Source organism: Bicyclus anynana, chromosome 6, assembly GCF_947172395.1.
Source record: "Bicyclus anynana chromosome 6, ilBicAnyn1.1, whole genome shotgun sequence".
Classification (NCBI taxonomy): Eukaryota; Metazoa; Arthropoda; class Insecta; order Lepidoptera; family Nymphalidae; genus Bicyclus; species Bicyclus anynana.
Window position 1 is genome coordinate 17,259,005 of NC_069088.1, and position 15,347 is coordinate 17,274,351.

General features: G+C 38.3%; 1 protein-coding gene and 1 non-coding gene across 2 annotated transcripts; both read left to right on the top strand.

Annotated features, from left to right (window-relative positions):
- Positions 1 to 4,287: 4,287 nt before the first annotated feature.
- Positions 4,288 to 7,279, top strand: LOC112050564 (insulin-related peptide 1-like). The gene is made up of 3 exons (XM_024088856.2): positions 4,288 to 4,436; positions 5,322 to 5,523; positions 6,396 to 7,279. Exons 2-3 carry the CDS (start codon positions 5,322 to 5,324, stop codon positions 6,566 to 6,568), a joined length of 375 nt encoding a protein of 124 aa, XP_023944624.2. The 5' UTR covers positions 4,288 to 4,436; the 3' UTR covers positions 6,569 to 7,279.
- A 6,766-nt stretch (positions 7,280 to 14,045) lies between these two features.
- On the top strand, positions 14,046 to 14,118 carry Trnar-acg (transfer RNA arginine (anticodon ACG)). The gene has a single exon. It is a non-coding gene; the product is annotated as a tRNA-Arg (tRNA).
- Positions 14,119 to 15,347: the final 1,229 nt, after the last annotated feature.

The following is a 15,347-nucleotide window of genomic DNA, read 5'->3' on the forward strand; positions in this document are numbered from 1 at the left end:
ATATTTTTTATATAATACCTTTGGTGGTGGTCCATTTGCCGCATGTTTCTTTAGTCTGCGAACGCCGTAGTGTCACCGTGTCAGTTCCAATGTTCCGATCGGCTTCACACTGTTTGACGGCTTAAGTGCGCCCGTGATTGGAACGTGGAACGATGGAACTGATGGAATACGATGGAGCCCGCGCCTCTCTGACGCTTGGAAATGGGGGCTGTTAAAACGAGCGGGACACTTCACAATGACGGGTATCTTAACATTACTTTTTAATTTTATGGAAAAGGGTTATTACCAGGTTACCAGGTGTCCACTGATCTGCATAGTACGTATTGGACGCATCGCATCAAACGGATTTTAGTATTATTTGTACAAGTTCACTGATTTGCATTGTTAGGATCGCATCGAACGGATTTTATCTACTTGTATGTACTCGTAAATTTGAAGCTGTGAACACACGTCTCTCACTAATACTGCGCTTTTTTTTCTAATATAATTTCAGTAAAAAATCTCAACCCGGAGGTCCGAAGTTGGTGGTGTTGTGTTATAAGACGTACCTTGGAGACCACGTTAAGTCATCCGATTTGAAGTCGATTTCGAAGTCAGTAACGATCAGAAACCGTGTCTTCAGTTTGATGGAAACATTTCTCCGGACAAGTTTTCTAAAATTGCGAAGGTCTGGTCATGACACGCTCTCTAGTAGGTACCTAATACTGTCCAAAACCCCGACGTGCCGATTTTTTTATCAAACTTTCCCTACTGATCGAACAATTAACTTGCCAAAAAAATACAGAACTTATTTTCTCAGTTTCTTAAACTCACTAACTCATTTATCTCGGTAACGTCCGTATTCCCAACATGGATAACTTGCCACTAATTATGATGCGGCGTATGTCCCAATGTTTGGCAAAGTCCCTTGATCAAAAGGGATTCAAACATGGAACTTTGTGTTTTCCTCCACGGAAGGCCGGGCCACTTACATTGCTAGTTACATTTGTTTACGTTTGTCCAAGTTTGTCTTCACAACTTGAGATGGCTTAATTTTGTACAAGTTTTGTCTTTGTCCAACTCGCCTGGCCTCCTCAACTTTTGTCTTAAACCGAGTTTACATTGTTCAGGTACTTAAGATTTTATTATTTAATGTCTAATTGATGTAATTATGAGAATAACATAATTATAGATTATGTGAATTAGTAGGTACATGAGTTGATGTTGAAACATAATAGATGTTGGGCAGTGGCGTGCTCAAGGTTTTTAATAAGGGTAATTGTAATAAATTAATTTGGGCATTATCAATAACAGGTTGTAATGTCCTAAGGTAGTGCATTTTTGTATCTATGAAGTGCACAAAACTGACGCTGGAGTTCTGAGATACTGGTATAAGATAAACTGGTAAATGCTGTGTTTAGTATGTAGATATACCTAACATCATTCACATAAATAAAGACTTAAATTACTTTGGTGTTGAATTTTCATCTGTCCCTAAAAGATAACATTTTTACGCCCTTTAAAATTTTGCGATTCTGTTGAAACATTAATTAGGTAATTAATTCATAGTTATAAGATTAAAATCTAATACTAATTATTTTATTAGAGTACAATATAACATCCCAATTTACAAGCGTTTATTAAATCTTTTCATATGAAAGTAGACATGTACTACCTACTGACTGAATTCTCAGGCCAGTGCACTAATGTCATGTCAACCAGGCTTAACTACAGAACAATAACTTTCCAGTTTGCTACAATTTTAAGTTAGTGGAAGAAAGAACTGGAAGGTGCCGAGCGGTCTAGAAAAATATTTATGCTAACTTAGTTAGAGACTTTTCTTATTCAGAAGTAAGTAAGTAAGTACTAATGGATTTTTTGAGTGGAAAGTATTGTTTTGGTCGGGTTGGCCGAGTCAGGAAAGCTACTCACTTTACGCGACTTCAAACAAAATAAAGTTCATAAACTAAAATAACATCGACTTACAAACTTATAGTAATTCAATTTGATATTTTTTTTATTTTTATACAATGAGAGAACAGTGTTAGGTACCTATATTTTCTATACTGTTTATACTTCATATTAAAAACAGTGCCAGATTAAGGTACCTTGAAGCCCTAAGTAATGTTCACCTGTGGGCCCCACTATCCTTAAGTAAAGTGCAAAGAAAATGTTAATACGAGTAGGAACCGTGGGCAGAATGTGTACAGCTCGTGCGCATTAACTTGACACCTGGCACGAATGATGTTTGTATGGATGTGTTTGGCAGCCGGGTGTCAAGTTAATGCGTAAGGATTATATAAGCTAAAGTCAATTTTGAAATTGCTTTAACTTTCGTGTGCTCGTTTTTTTTCTCCGTCATCTCTAGTGCACACCTACACAGGATGCTCTAAGCAATTGCATAAATAGCTTATAGGCTAATCCTGAGAGATTGATCACAAAGACATAATTTATTTTTATTCTTTCGAGTTAGCCCTTGACTACAGTCTACGTTCAATCAATCAAAACTGCGTTATTTGTGAGTGCTATTCGGCTACATTTTATACCTTTTTTCCCATGGGAACTACACTAGTAGTTCTAGTAGTTCCCTATCTAGTGATTTTCCGTTTGGCTCAAATACTTATTTATTTGCAATAATTTACTGAGTTGTCCTTATATGACATCGCCATTAAAATATTGCACTGTCGTATAGAACGCTTCAGACTAGGCATATGCATCTGAATTTTATAACTTGGTCTTATAAACGAGTGAATAGGCACCTTACAGGCAAGCGTGTTCCATTTAAATCTTAGACTACATCTATACTCACCATCAGATGAAATCGTAGGCAAACGCGAGCCTATATCCCGATTCCCCGTATTATTGTATGTTTGTCTGCGATATTCTCAAATACTGAACTGACTGAGAGTTTCACATTAGTTCCTTTTGCCGTGGATACCCTTGGCCTTGAGCCATGGAGTCGCAGTGTCAAAAAAAATCACCGAATCATTTAGATTATTACCGTGGCTACTTGCCTCGACTGGCTTATTTATTGCACAAAGAACCTGGCTGTCCAGCGCGTAAAGCAGCCAGTTCCTATTCTTGTCACCATTCCACGTGGGCATGATTTGTGTAGTTGTTAATATAAGGATAAGTTAGCTTAAGTTCCTTATTGTATTCTTCACTGCATATTATAAAACAAAGTCGCTTTCTCTGTCTCTATATCTTTATGTACCTATGTATGCTTAAATCTTTAAAACTATACGCAACGGATTTTGATGCGGTTTTTTTTTAAATAAATAGAGTGATTGAAGAGGAAGGTTATATGTATAACTAGCGACCCGTCCCGGCTTTGCACGGGTATCACACTAATATTATAACGGCGAAAGTTTGTGTGTAAGTGTGTGTATGTTTGTTCGTTCCTCCTTTACGCTGCGGCTACTGAAGCGATTTGGCTGAAATTTGGAATGGAAATAGATTTCACTCTGGATTAACACACTACTTTTCATCCCAGAAAAAACCAAGGTTCCCGTGGGATTTGTGAAAAACTGAATTCCACGCGGACGAAATCGAAAGCCATGCTGATCTGATTTGAATGGGATTTTCGTAAAATAATCTATAATTTTCAGGTTAAGTTAAACTTGACGTTTCAAAAGTGTTTCTAAAGTAGCCGAATTTTGAATAAGTTGAAGGTAGTTTGTTTTTGCCTGACTAACAAAATACAAGTTAGGTAAACAGAAGAAATACATACTAATATCATTGGAAAATTTTCAAGATGTTGGTAATAATATAAATTCACCATAAGATTTTCCACTAAACAACTCCCACACACTTGCTTACCCGTTTATAATATTTGCATATATTACTGAAAGACAGTGCCGTAGCTAGATATAATTTTTAAAGGGGGTTGTGAAATTTGTTTAACTTTATAGAATGGTTATCTACTTGCACTGCTTACACTTGGTCTTTGAATAATGCTACTAGTCAGCAATGAGTTGACTCATTGATCTGAAACTATGGCCCTCAACAAACATTTAGGTTAGCGGGAGATGAAGAGAGATGTTCGTTGTATTATTTTATTGTTATTTTGGGATGATATTTTTTCATGAGGAGATCCGGAGAAGAAAAGTTTAGTTTTGTTTAGTACACTCCCTTAGTGGCAACTGATGAGATGCATTTTTTTTTAAATTGTGTCATTGATGACTGTTTTCTAAGTTTCAGGTACTTTACAATGTATATTTGACCACCGATAGGAGGCAACCCCCCCTATGACTTCAGGCTACCTACCTGGCTGCGTGAAATTTTCCATCACCTTTGTTGAAGCTTTCAATTCTGATAACGCAATGATATGGAATAATGACATGTTTGTGAATATTAATTAAGGACCATCTTCGGGATGGGTATAAAAGGGGGGATTTTTCAGGAACATCTTCATATTCACTCGTCGACTCAACAGAGGAGCTACTAAGAGAAGAAAGGTAAGTTATTGTCATTATTGTAATTATTTTGCAATAAATTATGGTTTTATTTTGTCATTTTCTGCGATTTGATAAATGTGTCGCAAATTTTGTGTACTTTTATAGACAGCGCAATTGTGCGCTGCGACATGCAACATAGATATTATATTCATCATCATTACTATCAGCCGATGGACGTCTACTGCTGGACATAGGCCTCTTGCATGGACTTCCAAATACAACGGTCTCGAGCTGCCAGCATCCAGCGGCTCTCTGCAACTCGCTTGATGTCCTCAGTCCACTTAGTACACACTTGGGTCGCCATTCCAGTACCTAGGGACCCCAACGTCCATCGGCTTTTCGCACTATGCGGCCTGCCCATTGCCATTTTAGTTTTGCGGCTCGCGGAGCTATGTCAGTGACTTAGGTTCGTCTGCGGTGATATTAAATTAGGCGTTTTGCTTATGGATTCTCAATTTATTCCTTGACTGCGATGCACGATGATGTTAAGTGCTGATGCACATTCAATCTAAGATTGGAAGTATCAAGGAGTATATACGACCGTAGTACGAGTATTACTTACTCTTAATTGATTTGATTGAAGCTAATTTCTTCGGTGGTGCGTTATTTTCAAAGAGTGTAATCGCCATAGGAAATGAAATAAAAAATAAAGAAATGATATAAAATCATAAATTAGTTTAGCGGGATCTAAACATTAATAACTGCGCCAGTCTTCATCCACCGATCTGAGAAATAATTTTTCTGTTTTCCTTAAAAAAATATAATTTCATAAAAAACAGAATCCTATCCCAAATAACAGATGAGGGTATATATTATCTCTTATGCAGTTATGCCGGATACCGTATTATAATATAATAGTATTTTACTGAATTTCATTATTTTTAGATGGCTTTAAAACTGATATTGACGCTGGGTTGTCTGTCGATGTTGCTTGCGTTAAGCCGCGGGCACATCGGAGGGAACGCCGCCGCGTTCCAGAACGTTCGCCCGCAGTACTACTGCGGCAGGACCCTGGCGCGAGCCATCGCGCTCATCTGCTACGATGTCCTCCCCGGCGAAAAAAGGTCTTCAACTGGGACTATGTATAGTGAGTATCTGTTTTTTTTTTAAATTCTTTTGATAGATCATTGTGATCTACATCACTCATTGACTTTATTTTTCTACACTTACGACCTGTGACTGTCCAGTGGATTTGGCCTCTGCCTTCGATTCGAAGGACGAATCCGGTCCTTAGCATGCCCTTCCAACTTTTCAGATATGTGTATTTTAAAAAAATAAATATAACGTGTCTCAAACGGTAAAGTAATTTCGCATAGAACATGGAAGAAGGGTCCGAAATAAATCGATATCAATTAATAAAAGCTTAGGATTTCATAGAAAAATATGTATTCAATCAACTTTTCCAAATGGTAAAAACTTAGCGTCACGGAGTTGAGGGCCCGTGGTATTTTATAAGCCTTGCCACCCCATAGTTATGTCACTGCTAATAGAGTGTGATCTTTGTTGTAGGATATTTGTCTCATGATGGTTCTACTTCCTACTATAATATTATAAACGCGAAAGTTTGTATGGATGTTTGGATGTATGTTTGAATGTTTGTTACTCTTTAGCGCCGCTACTACTGAAACGATTTGGCTGAAATTTGGAATGGAAATGGATTTTACTCTAGACTACTATACATAGTAACATATATAACACATAGGCTACTTTTAATCCCGAAAATAATCCATGGTTCCCCGAGATTTGCGAAAACTGATGATTTTGATGATATGAATGTTTGTTACTCTTTCACGCCTCGACTACTTAACCGAATTAGCTGAAATTTGGTATTGAGATATATTATAGCCTGGATTAACACAAAGGCTACTTTTTATCCCGGAAAAATTCATGGTTCCCGAGGGATTTGTGAAAAACTAAATTACGCGCGTTACGTTATCACTGATAACTTTGTCTCTCCAGATGCACTCCTCCCCGCAAACTATAAAGAGCAAGAGATGCGCAGCGAATGGCCGCGCATCGCGCAGCAAGAAGCCCACCGTCTGGGACTTCCATCTCGTGGCAAGCGCTACATCGTCAACGAGTGTTGCGATAAAGCTTGCAGCGTCGAAGAGCTGCTATCCTACTGCGCCTAACTGCACACGCAGCAATGGAACCAAAACACGGCTTAAAATACGACTAACGCTTGCTTACTTGTAATCGAACTATATACTCTCTATATGATAATCCTTATATTAATCTTTTAATACCCTCAGTATAATATTTGTGAACTTAAAAAAACATTTGTACCGAAAAAGTAAAATAGATTCAATGCTTCTAGTTTTAAAACTCAAATTCCTCTACATCATCAATAGCATCTAGCTAAACACTACTGTAAATAAAAATCTGCAGGGGAATTAACTATAGGTACCGTTTTGAATTTAGAACTATTGAGTTTATTTTAGTTTTACGAAAACGATTGATTTTTGTAGCTTTCAAGTATTGTACTGGGCATTATAGACGTTTTAATAGATACATTTTTAAACTGACAAATAGACAGACAGCGCAGGTCTTTATTTTAGAATACGTATAGATGATACATAATTTCTAATAGTAGCAATTATTGACAATAAGCTAAAAGTATTTAATTTTCAAGAGATAAACCTGAATTAAAAGTTGACTATTAAAATGGCTATAAGATATTTTAGCAAACTGTATTGCTATATTATTATGCTTAATAATTAATATAATTTTAATTTGTAGAATTAAAATGAAAAAGAGAATGTCGATTCTACTCTGGTTGTGTGACAAATTTACTCTATAAATTAAAATTGTTTTAAAGCAAATATATAATCATGAATGCATTACCTATGATTTTTATTAAGTACTTACGCACTTAAAAAAATTGGATGAATTCTCCAAAAACAACCCAATCTTTTCTACTATGTATTTATACAAATATATTCAGTAAAGTTTGTCTAATTGTGCTAATTTTGTACAACCTTGTTAAACCTTTAATTTCACTTGAACATTGGCGCAATTAAAATAATTATGATCATATACTATGACGGCCAGCATTCTTTGAACGTAGTTAAAAGAAAACCCGCAAGGCGATTTGGCCATATGTGCGACCGTGTGCGTAGCGTAGGCCAACTTCGGCCACTCCTGGCTACGCCACTGGCAATTGGCTTGGTATTGCAAGAGCTGACAAACTTACAATTTTTAGAATAGCTAGCTCTATTCTCTCTACCATATTCAATGGTTTTCTATTGAGGATTAGGTGAGCTTTTTTCGTCAACCATTGTTATTATCCAAAATAGAAATCGGAGTATTTTCATAAGTAGGTATAAGTAGGAGGAGGGTGTAGGTTCGAATCCAGTCCGGGGCATGCACCAATTCTTCAATTAGGTACTTATACGTGCATTTTAATTTTAAGAAATTAAATATCACGTGTACCAAACGGCGAACGGTTTTTTAAACTATTTAAAGTTATTATAACGAAATGATGTTAATGACGTCATTCTACATTAAGTGACGTTGTTATAGTGGCGGCTGGTAACGCTTTTGTTAGGGTGATTCCTCATTAGTGCGTTGTATTGCGGTGCGTCGAATTCCATATACTGTAATGTCTTATTACATTAAAACGATACGTCTTCGCACGCAACGTTTCAACGTAGCTGCGAGGCGATGATGAACAGTGTTCATACTTGACATACTTAGTTGTTTCGATCCATTGTTGAAACTCAGAGCGAGGGCACATAATGCGTTGCGTCAGCGGTGCGGCGTAGGAGCGGTATCGCTGCGTCGTCTTACATAGAAATACCTGTGGCATGTCACACCTGATACGATTAGCAACAAAGCTTTAAAGCTTCTCCCGGTCCAGATAATCAACCTCCTGGTGAACATCTTCAATGTTCTCCTAGCTCACTGCGCCTTCCCAGACGCATGGAAAGAAGCTACGGTCATTGGCATCCACAAGCCGGGTAAACCCCGCGACCTCCCGACTAGCTACCGCCCAATTAGTCTTCTCAACACCATTGGCAAGGTGTATGAGATAATCATTTTGAATCGTCTCAAAGCCATTTGCGATGAAAAGCAACTTCTCATCAAACAACAGTTTGGATTTCGATGTAAACACTCATGTGTTCATCAAGTGCACCGCCTCACGGAGCACATTCTAACCGGTTTTAATACATTTCATAACCCCATCGCCACCGGGGCGCTCTTCTTTGACGTAGCTAAAGCGTTTGGCCGCGTCTGGCACGAAGGCTTGATATTCAAACTAAACCGTTTCGGCGTACCAAACAAAATGGTACGCTTGCTACACAGCTTTCTGTCCAACCGCACCTTCAGGTACCGTATAGACGGCACTCTCTCTTCACCCAGACAGATTCGCGCAGGAGTCCCTCAGGGCTCCGTGCTCTCCCCGCTTTTATACTCGCTCTTCACAAGCGACATTCCCACCGACCACCCGGGCGTACATGTCGCCCAGTTTGCGGACGACACCGCACTGTACGCGACGGCAGTAAACCGGGTCCACATTAGAGCCCGCCTCCAGAAGGCGGTAAACATTATAGGTAAATGGTTCCGCCTTTGGCGTATAGAAGTCAACCCAGAGAAAAGCGCAGCCGTGCTTTTCACCGGCAAAGCGGTCTCCCGTCTCAAGTCCGGACTCAAAGAAGTCTCCCTTTACGGAGCACCCATCCCCTGGCAACGTACTGCCAAGTACCTAGGCGTTACCTTCGATAACCGCATGAGCTTCTCCATGCACGTTAACAAAGCGAGAAAAAAGGCCGCATACGTAATGCACCGCCTTTACGCTATGATAAATAAGAAAAGTAAATTGTCCCTCCGCTCAAAGCTAACGCTTTATAAAACTACGATCCGTCCGATCTTAACCTACGCTAGTGTAGTGTTTGCCCACCGTCCCAAAGCGACCCTTAGGCCGCTTCAAACCCTACAGAATCGTTTTCTGCGTCAAATCACGGGCGCGCCGTGGTTTTTACGCAATAATGACCTCCATAGAGATCTAGAATTACCGACAATAGCTAAGTACATGAAACAGATCTCTCAAAACTATTTTGACAGAGCTGCCATCCATCCCAACCAACTAGTGGTTGAGGCTTGCAATTACACTCCCAACCTAAACGCTAACTGCAAGCAGAGGCGTCCAAAGAACGTCCTTTACGATCCAGACGATGACATAACAACCGACAATGCTTCCCAGGTAACACAATCACAAGCTACACAGCGTCTTCGCCGGCGAAGACGAGGTCCCCGATATCTAACGTCACCCGGACGTGGGTTTTCTAACTCACGATCTTGGGGGCGTCCGGACTGATTCACTCAGGTCACGGTTACCTCCTCCAGAATGGCCTTCTAAGCCGAGGTCCGAGTCTCATAGGAGACGCCCTTAGAGAGCCGTTCCGTCCTCTATCTTTCTTTCAGCCTTCGGGTCACATCAGGCGATGCTTCTGCGCTCGCCCAACCCCCCCGGTGACGCCGTAGTGGTTCCGCAGGGAGCTATCGGCACCTACTCAGACAGAAAAAAAAAAAAAAAAAAAGGCATGTCACACGATGCGCTCCGGCACCGCACCGTTCTTGGTAATCACCGAGACAAGACGGGGAGGGGTGAATGCATTGCGACGTCAGAGCGGCACCGCTCAGTTTACTATGCGTGACAACATTACTACTGTAATCACAATACAATAGACTGTCCAACGCTGCTACGGCATAACAACGTTGCGAAGCTGCACCGCTCGTGTGCCCGCTGATACGGTGAAACTTTAGTGATGCGGCGCCGCAACGCATCTTGTGGCCCCGCTCTCACTACATGCGTGTATTGTCTCAGACTCACTGTGACGTCGTGCATCGTCGCAACGCAGGTGTGGCAAACAATGCGTGGATTGCGAGGACGCGTAACGCACTAATGGGGCATCTCCTTTATGATGATCGCAACTATGAAATGCACTTGATGTAGTGACTGATGTTTTGAATTGCAAAAAGCTTGTAAAAAGTTGTTAAAAACGCCCGCGTGTTGTACAAAACAATAATAAACATCGCAACTTTTACCGTATCACTTGAAGCGAGAATGTCGCAGTGAGTACACAAATAACTTGGTCGCGTCGAGTTCGCTTGAGCACCTATCATTGACGTTCGACTTGAGGTAACTTACAAGTGCAGTAGGAATGTGCTAGATTTATTTTTAACTGTTGACATTGATCAAACACTTACGAGTGTGTCTGTTGTGTTATTGGTAGCTTTCTTTTGGTTAACTCCTCATTGGCCTCGTGGTTAGGGTACGGATACCTAGACATCGTCCAAGGTTGCCAAAAAACAGTAGTGGCCACTTCATTATATCTCCATTTAAATATTGGCAGACCTCCGCGGTTTCATTTAACTTAATTTAGTAATTGTGACTTGTATTTATCTTTTTCTTAATTTCATTTTATTTATTTTGGTAATTGTGACTGTTTGTATTTTTTTTTCACTACGTATAATATTTGCACACTATTAATTTAGTTGAATGTGGTAAAAAACAATAATTCTTGCAAATAAACAATTATTATTTGTATTATTATTCACTTACGTTGACTTTATTTTCGTGGGAATACGAAGATGTGTTACTCGCTAATAATGTAGCATTCCATTGGTGAAAGAATTTTTTAAATCGATTAACTATTCTTCTTTTACTAGTCTTTATAATATAAGTGTAGATTCAAATTAGATTTTGCAACTCAGCTGGAATGAAGACTTTGTTTATGCATTATTAAGGTCCTCAAAGACGGCACTTCGGCCATTTTAATTGCATCGTAATTGAGTGCTGAAAGTGTTTAAAGGCTATTCCGCTGTATGGAGGAAATGGATAGCGTTTATTAACAAGTCGCTAGGTCAATTTTACGAGGCGTCATAGAAGAGATTTGTCGCGTAACAAGATATTTATTGACAAAATACCTACCGACAGTACTTTGTAGGACGTGCATTGCTAACATGCTCTCTGAGGTCATTCATTTGTAGACGATGGACTTTCAATATCCATCTGATTGGTCCGTCAATTATTATTATTACTCGTATCTACGTAATATTATTCTGAGTGGAAATAGGATTCCTCTAGCTTGCTTTCTGCTGTAAGACATAAAATATTGGATGTTTGTGATTATGATTAATATTATACCCAAACACAGTTTTTAATAACACTCACGAAAGCACGTGTCGAAGTTTGACACGTGCTTTAGTGAGTGTTATTCGTGACCTATCAGGTCTAAAAACTCCCAATAAGGATGTTATTAATAAGCCCTCGAATGGCAGAGAATAACCTTGAGCGAACTCCCGGGCTTGTTACCGAAGGATGTAGGGTTAAAGACTTCTTTTAAAACACTCCCCTTTTCCACTCAAGTCATTCTCCCCGCCTATATCAAAATAATCTATGAAGGATTATCCAACAAAAGGTGACGGACGGACGTCATAGCAAGAATGAGCAATGCCGCCCGAGCGGAGCGGTCTACCACTACTCCCCACCTAACTCATTGAAAACGTCACAGAACAGACAACGCTAAAAGCTAACGCTTTTAGCAATAGAAGTAGCAAGGGGGCGTGGCCCGCGTACACCCGGGTGTGCGGAACAACGCAAGCGTGTCCGCACATATACTAGCAGTCTTGTTTTGTTCTGTGTCAGAAGGAATAAATAATATTCAACCCTAAAGTAAGGGTGACATATTTCATTTTTCACTAAATATTAAACAGCCATTTAAGCCACGCCCCTGGGTACGCTGGTTTCAATACAAAGAATTGACACATTATAAATCTAGTTACTTCTTATATCTGTGGAAAACGTCGTACGTTTTTTTTTTTTTTTTTTTCTTTTTTCTTTTTTTTTTGAACACGTCGTACTATCTTAGGTCGTGTCGAATGACTCACTCGCGCCGACATATGCATTTACACAATCGCATTTTTCATTTACTAACCCATTAAATGAAAGCGAAAGTCGATATGATATAAACCGAATGTCTTATGCACTGTTATTAGTCTGAGCTAGTCTATTTAGCTCGAAGGTAGTCTGCGAGTAGGTATTGTATTCTCGTAACCAATCTAGATCTCAGATTAAGGGTACTTCGTACTCAATACGGCGCTCCATGGAAATATCATCTTGGGAGTGGAGTGCATTTAGATCGAATTCTAGATGTCTGGATGTAAATGTATTTTTATATCGAGATCGAATGGATTTGAATCTATGAATTTGTGATTTTTTATTTTATATCAAACGACTTCAAAAAAAAGGATGTGGTTCGCAAACGACGCGTTGGTTTTTTTTTAATGTTTGTTACCTTATAACTTCGTCATGTCTTAACCAATTTTGATAATTTTTTTCTTTATTTGTTTGAAAGAGATTCCAGATTAGTTTAATTTATTTTTCAGGAAAATCTATCCTCTGATCACTTTGAAGGCGGTGTCAACACAGTGATGAATTAACTCAAGCCGTTTAAATCATGATGTTGTAGGATTTTCAGACAGTTATTTCACGTGGTTCTGTCAGAAACGGCTTTAATGAATACGCCACCAGCTTGGCACCACCTTCCAAGTCATCAGAAGGTAGCACATACGATGTTATTTTTCACTTTTTAGTTTATTTTTAGTGATTTTGAAGTCTGTTAAATTTTTTTCTTAAAAAGATTTTATTACAACACAATTATTGAACATCATTTTAGCGACTAGGCCACAATAACCCTTATAATCTAGACTTATCTATATCTAATCTAGCCACAAGGGGCCAGGTAAGCTTAACAAGATAGGTCACGAATCGCTTGAGGCTCTAGTAGACACAACTCAGGGCCTTGCTTAGATCACAAAAAGATTACGTCCTACATCTCTTTGGTTTCTTAATGTTGTGTATTATAGCCTGTAGTAGGGCCAATATGGCCAATATGGCCAATATGGCTCTCTCCCTATCAACACTTTATCGAACTTTATATTTATTATTTGTAATAAAGTAAACAGTTGGTACATTTATTTGATTACTAGCGGACGCACGAGACTTTCACGTATTCGATGTAAAATTTCTAGAAGATCAAATGGATACCTAGATAAAGATGTTGTGTCATCACTGACTTTATTTTTTATTGAAAGGTATTCCACTATGTATTTTCTTACTTATCTATGGGATTAGGTACTGAGTTTCCAAGATAGATCCAGCTTCATTATCGTCATATACCTAAATTTACAGAAAATCTTGACAAACTATATACCAAAACGTTCTTCACAAATCACTCTATACATTCGTGAAAACCGTATGAAAGTCTGTTCAGTAGTTTTACAGTCTAATGCGTACAGACAGACACGGCATAGGAGTTTTTTTTAAATAAAATGGTATACATTATTTTCCTTTCCACAAAAATGAAAACACTAGGAAATAAACAAATGTTGTCTAATATAATAGGTCAAGACTTTAAATTTTATTTTGACCATTTAAATAAGTTTAGATATAATTAAATTTTTATACAAACAACTTTATCATTAATTGTTATTAATAACCTATTACGAGTATTTTATCTTTATATAAACCACGACGACAGGGCCTCTTTTTGTTAAAATTGGTATGCTTCTGTAATTTATATATTTTTGCAATGTTGTGTACCAGGCCCTGTGGCGCAACGGATAACGCGTCTGACTACGGATCAGAAGATTCCAGGTTCGAATCCTGGCAGGGTCGGCGACATTTTATGCTAAAAATAAACTTCATAGTTCGCATTTTTTTCTGGATATTTTTATATTTACGATCTTTGTAGTAGACCTATTTAATTATGCTCCACGCGAACATAATATTTTTTATCAATAATAAATATAAAATTACATACAGCGAATCAAAGACTTTTTCTTAAAAAAAAGCGATGTTTGCAAGGTGGCGTGGTGTATTTAGCTTACTTTTTGTATGTACCAAATCAATCAGAGAAAGTTATAAATTGGTCTCGTCGCCCCTCAACTTTGTTCATAACACGAATGTAACTCGTCCCGCGCGCCCTCGAATCTGCTCCACTGTTTTATTGGCACTAGCGCGTCTTATTGGATTGTTTTATTTACAACTCTTCGACGGTTCTTTACTCCTAGTGTATATGACCACAGCTTAGGGATCTGACAGGTGGTTAGGTCGTGGTACTTTGTGGTTAGATAATGTAGACATTTTATACATATCTATAACAATCAGAAGAGATCGTAGTTAAGCGTGAGCTCATTTCATGACACAATATTAGATAAATAAATACAAAGTATTAGTCATATTTTTTAGATAGCTTAGATAATAACGAAAAGCCCAAAGGAACATCTAAACAAATGGAAATAGTCGAAATAAGTATTTACTTATAAAAGTGCAATGGATCAGCAGCTAGTATTAAAAAATATCTATATAATAAAAGCATTTTGTATTGAACTGTGGCGTGTGTAATTTGTCAAGGTTTTGTATAAAGTGGTTGAAATATGATGATATTTGTTAAAGATGTTACATCGAAAACGAATGGACATCAGTGTAGATTTCATCCTCCTCCTAACAAGTCACCCTGCTTCCATCATAGATTGCATCATCAGTTACCATCAGGTGCGATTTTAATCAAGAGTAACTTGTAAAGAATATAAAATAAAAAAAAAATCGCTGCGTATTAACTCCAGTTTACTAAACTATTCCTATCTTAAACAAAATGGATACGTACTATGTGAGTTATCTGTTTTCATAACTGTACAACCCGGTAAACTGTGACACAACACTCTTTTGTGCAAACCAATCGCAGTAAGGAAAAAATGCTTTCAAGAACAGAAGCTCGCTCTTTTTGTTCAGACGAATATTTTATACTTTTAAAGAAGATATTGGCACGGAATAGATTTAGCACAAAAATAGATCGGAACGGTACCGACAGTGTATAGCTTGTACCGCGAAATATGTAGTAAAAC

What these genes read in the sequence shown, in the direction of transcription:
- LOC112050564 (XM_024088856.2), top strand. Translation starts at nt 5,322, where the DNA reads ATGGCTTTAAAACTGATATTGACGCTGGGTTGTCTGTCGATGTTGCTT. An exon ending in TTCAACTGGGACTATGTATA is followed by an intron (nt 5,524 to 6,395) that starts GTGAGTATCTGT and finishes TTGTCTCTCCAG; the next exon opens with ATGCACTCCTCCCCGCAAAC.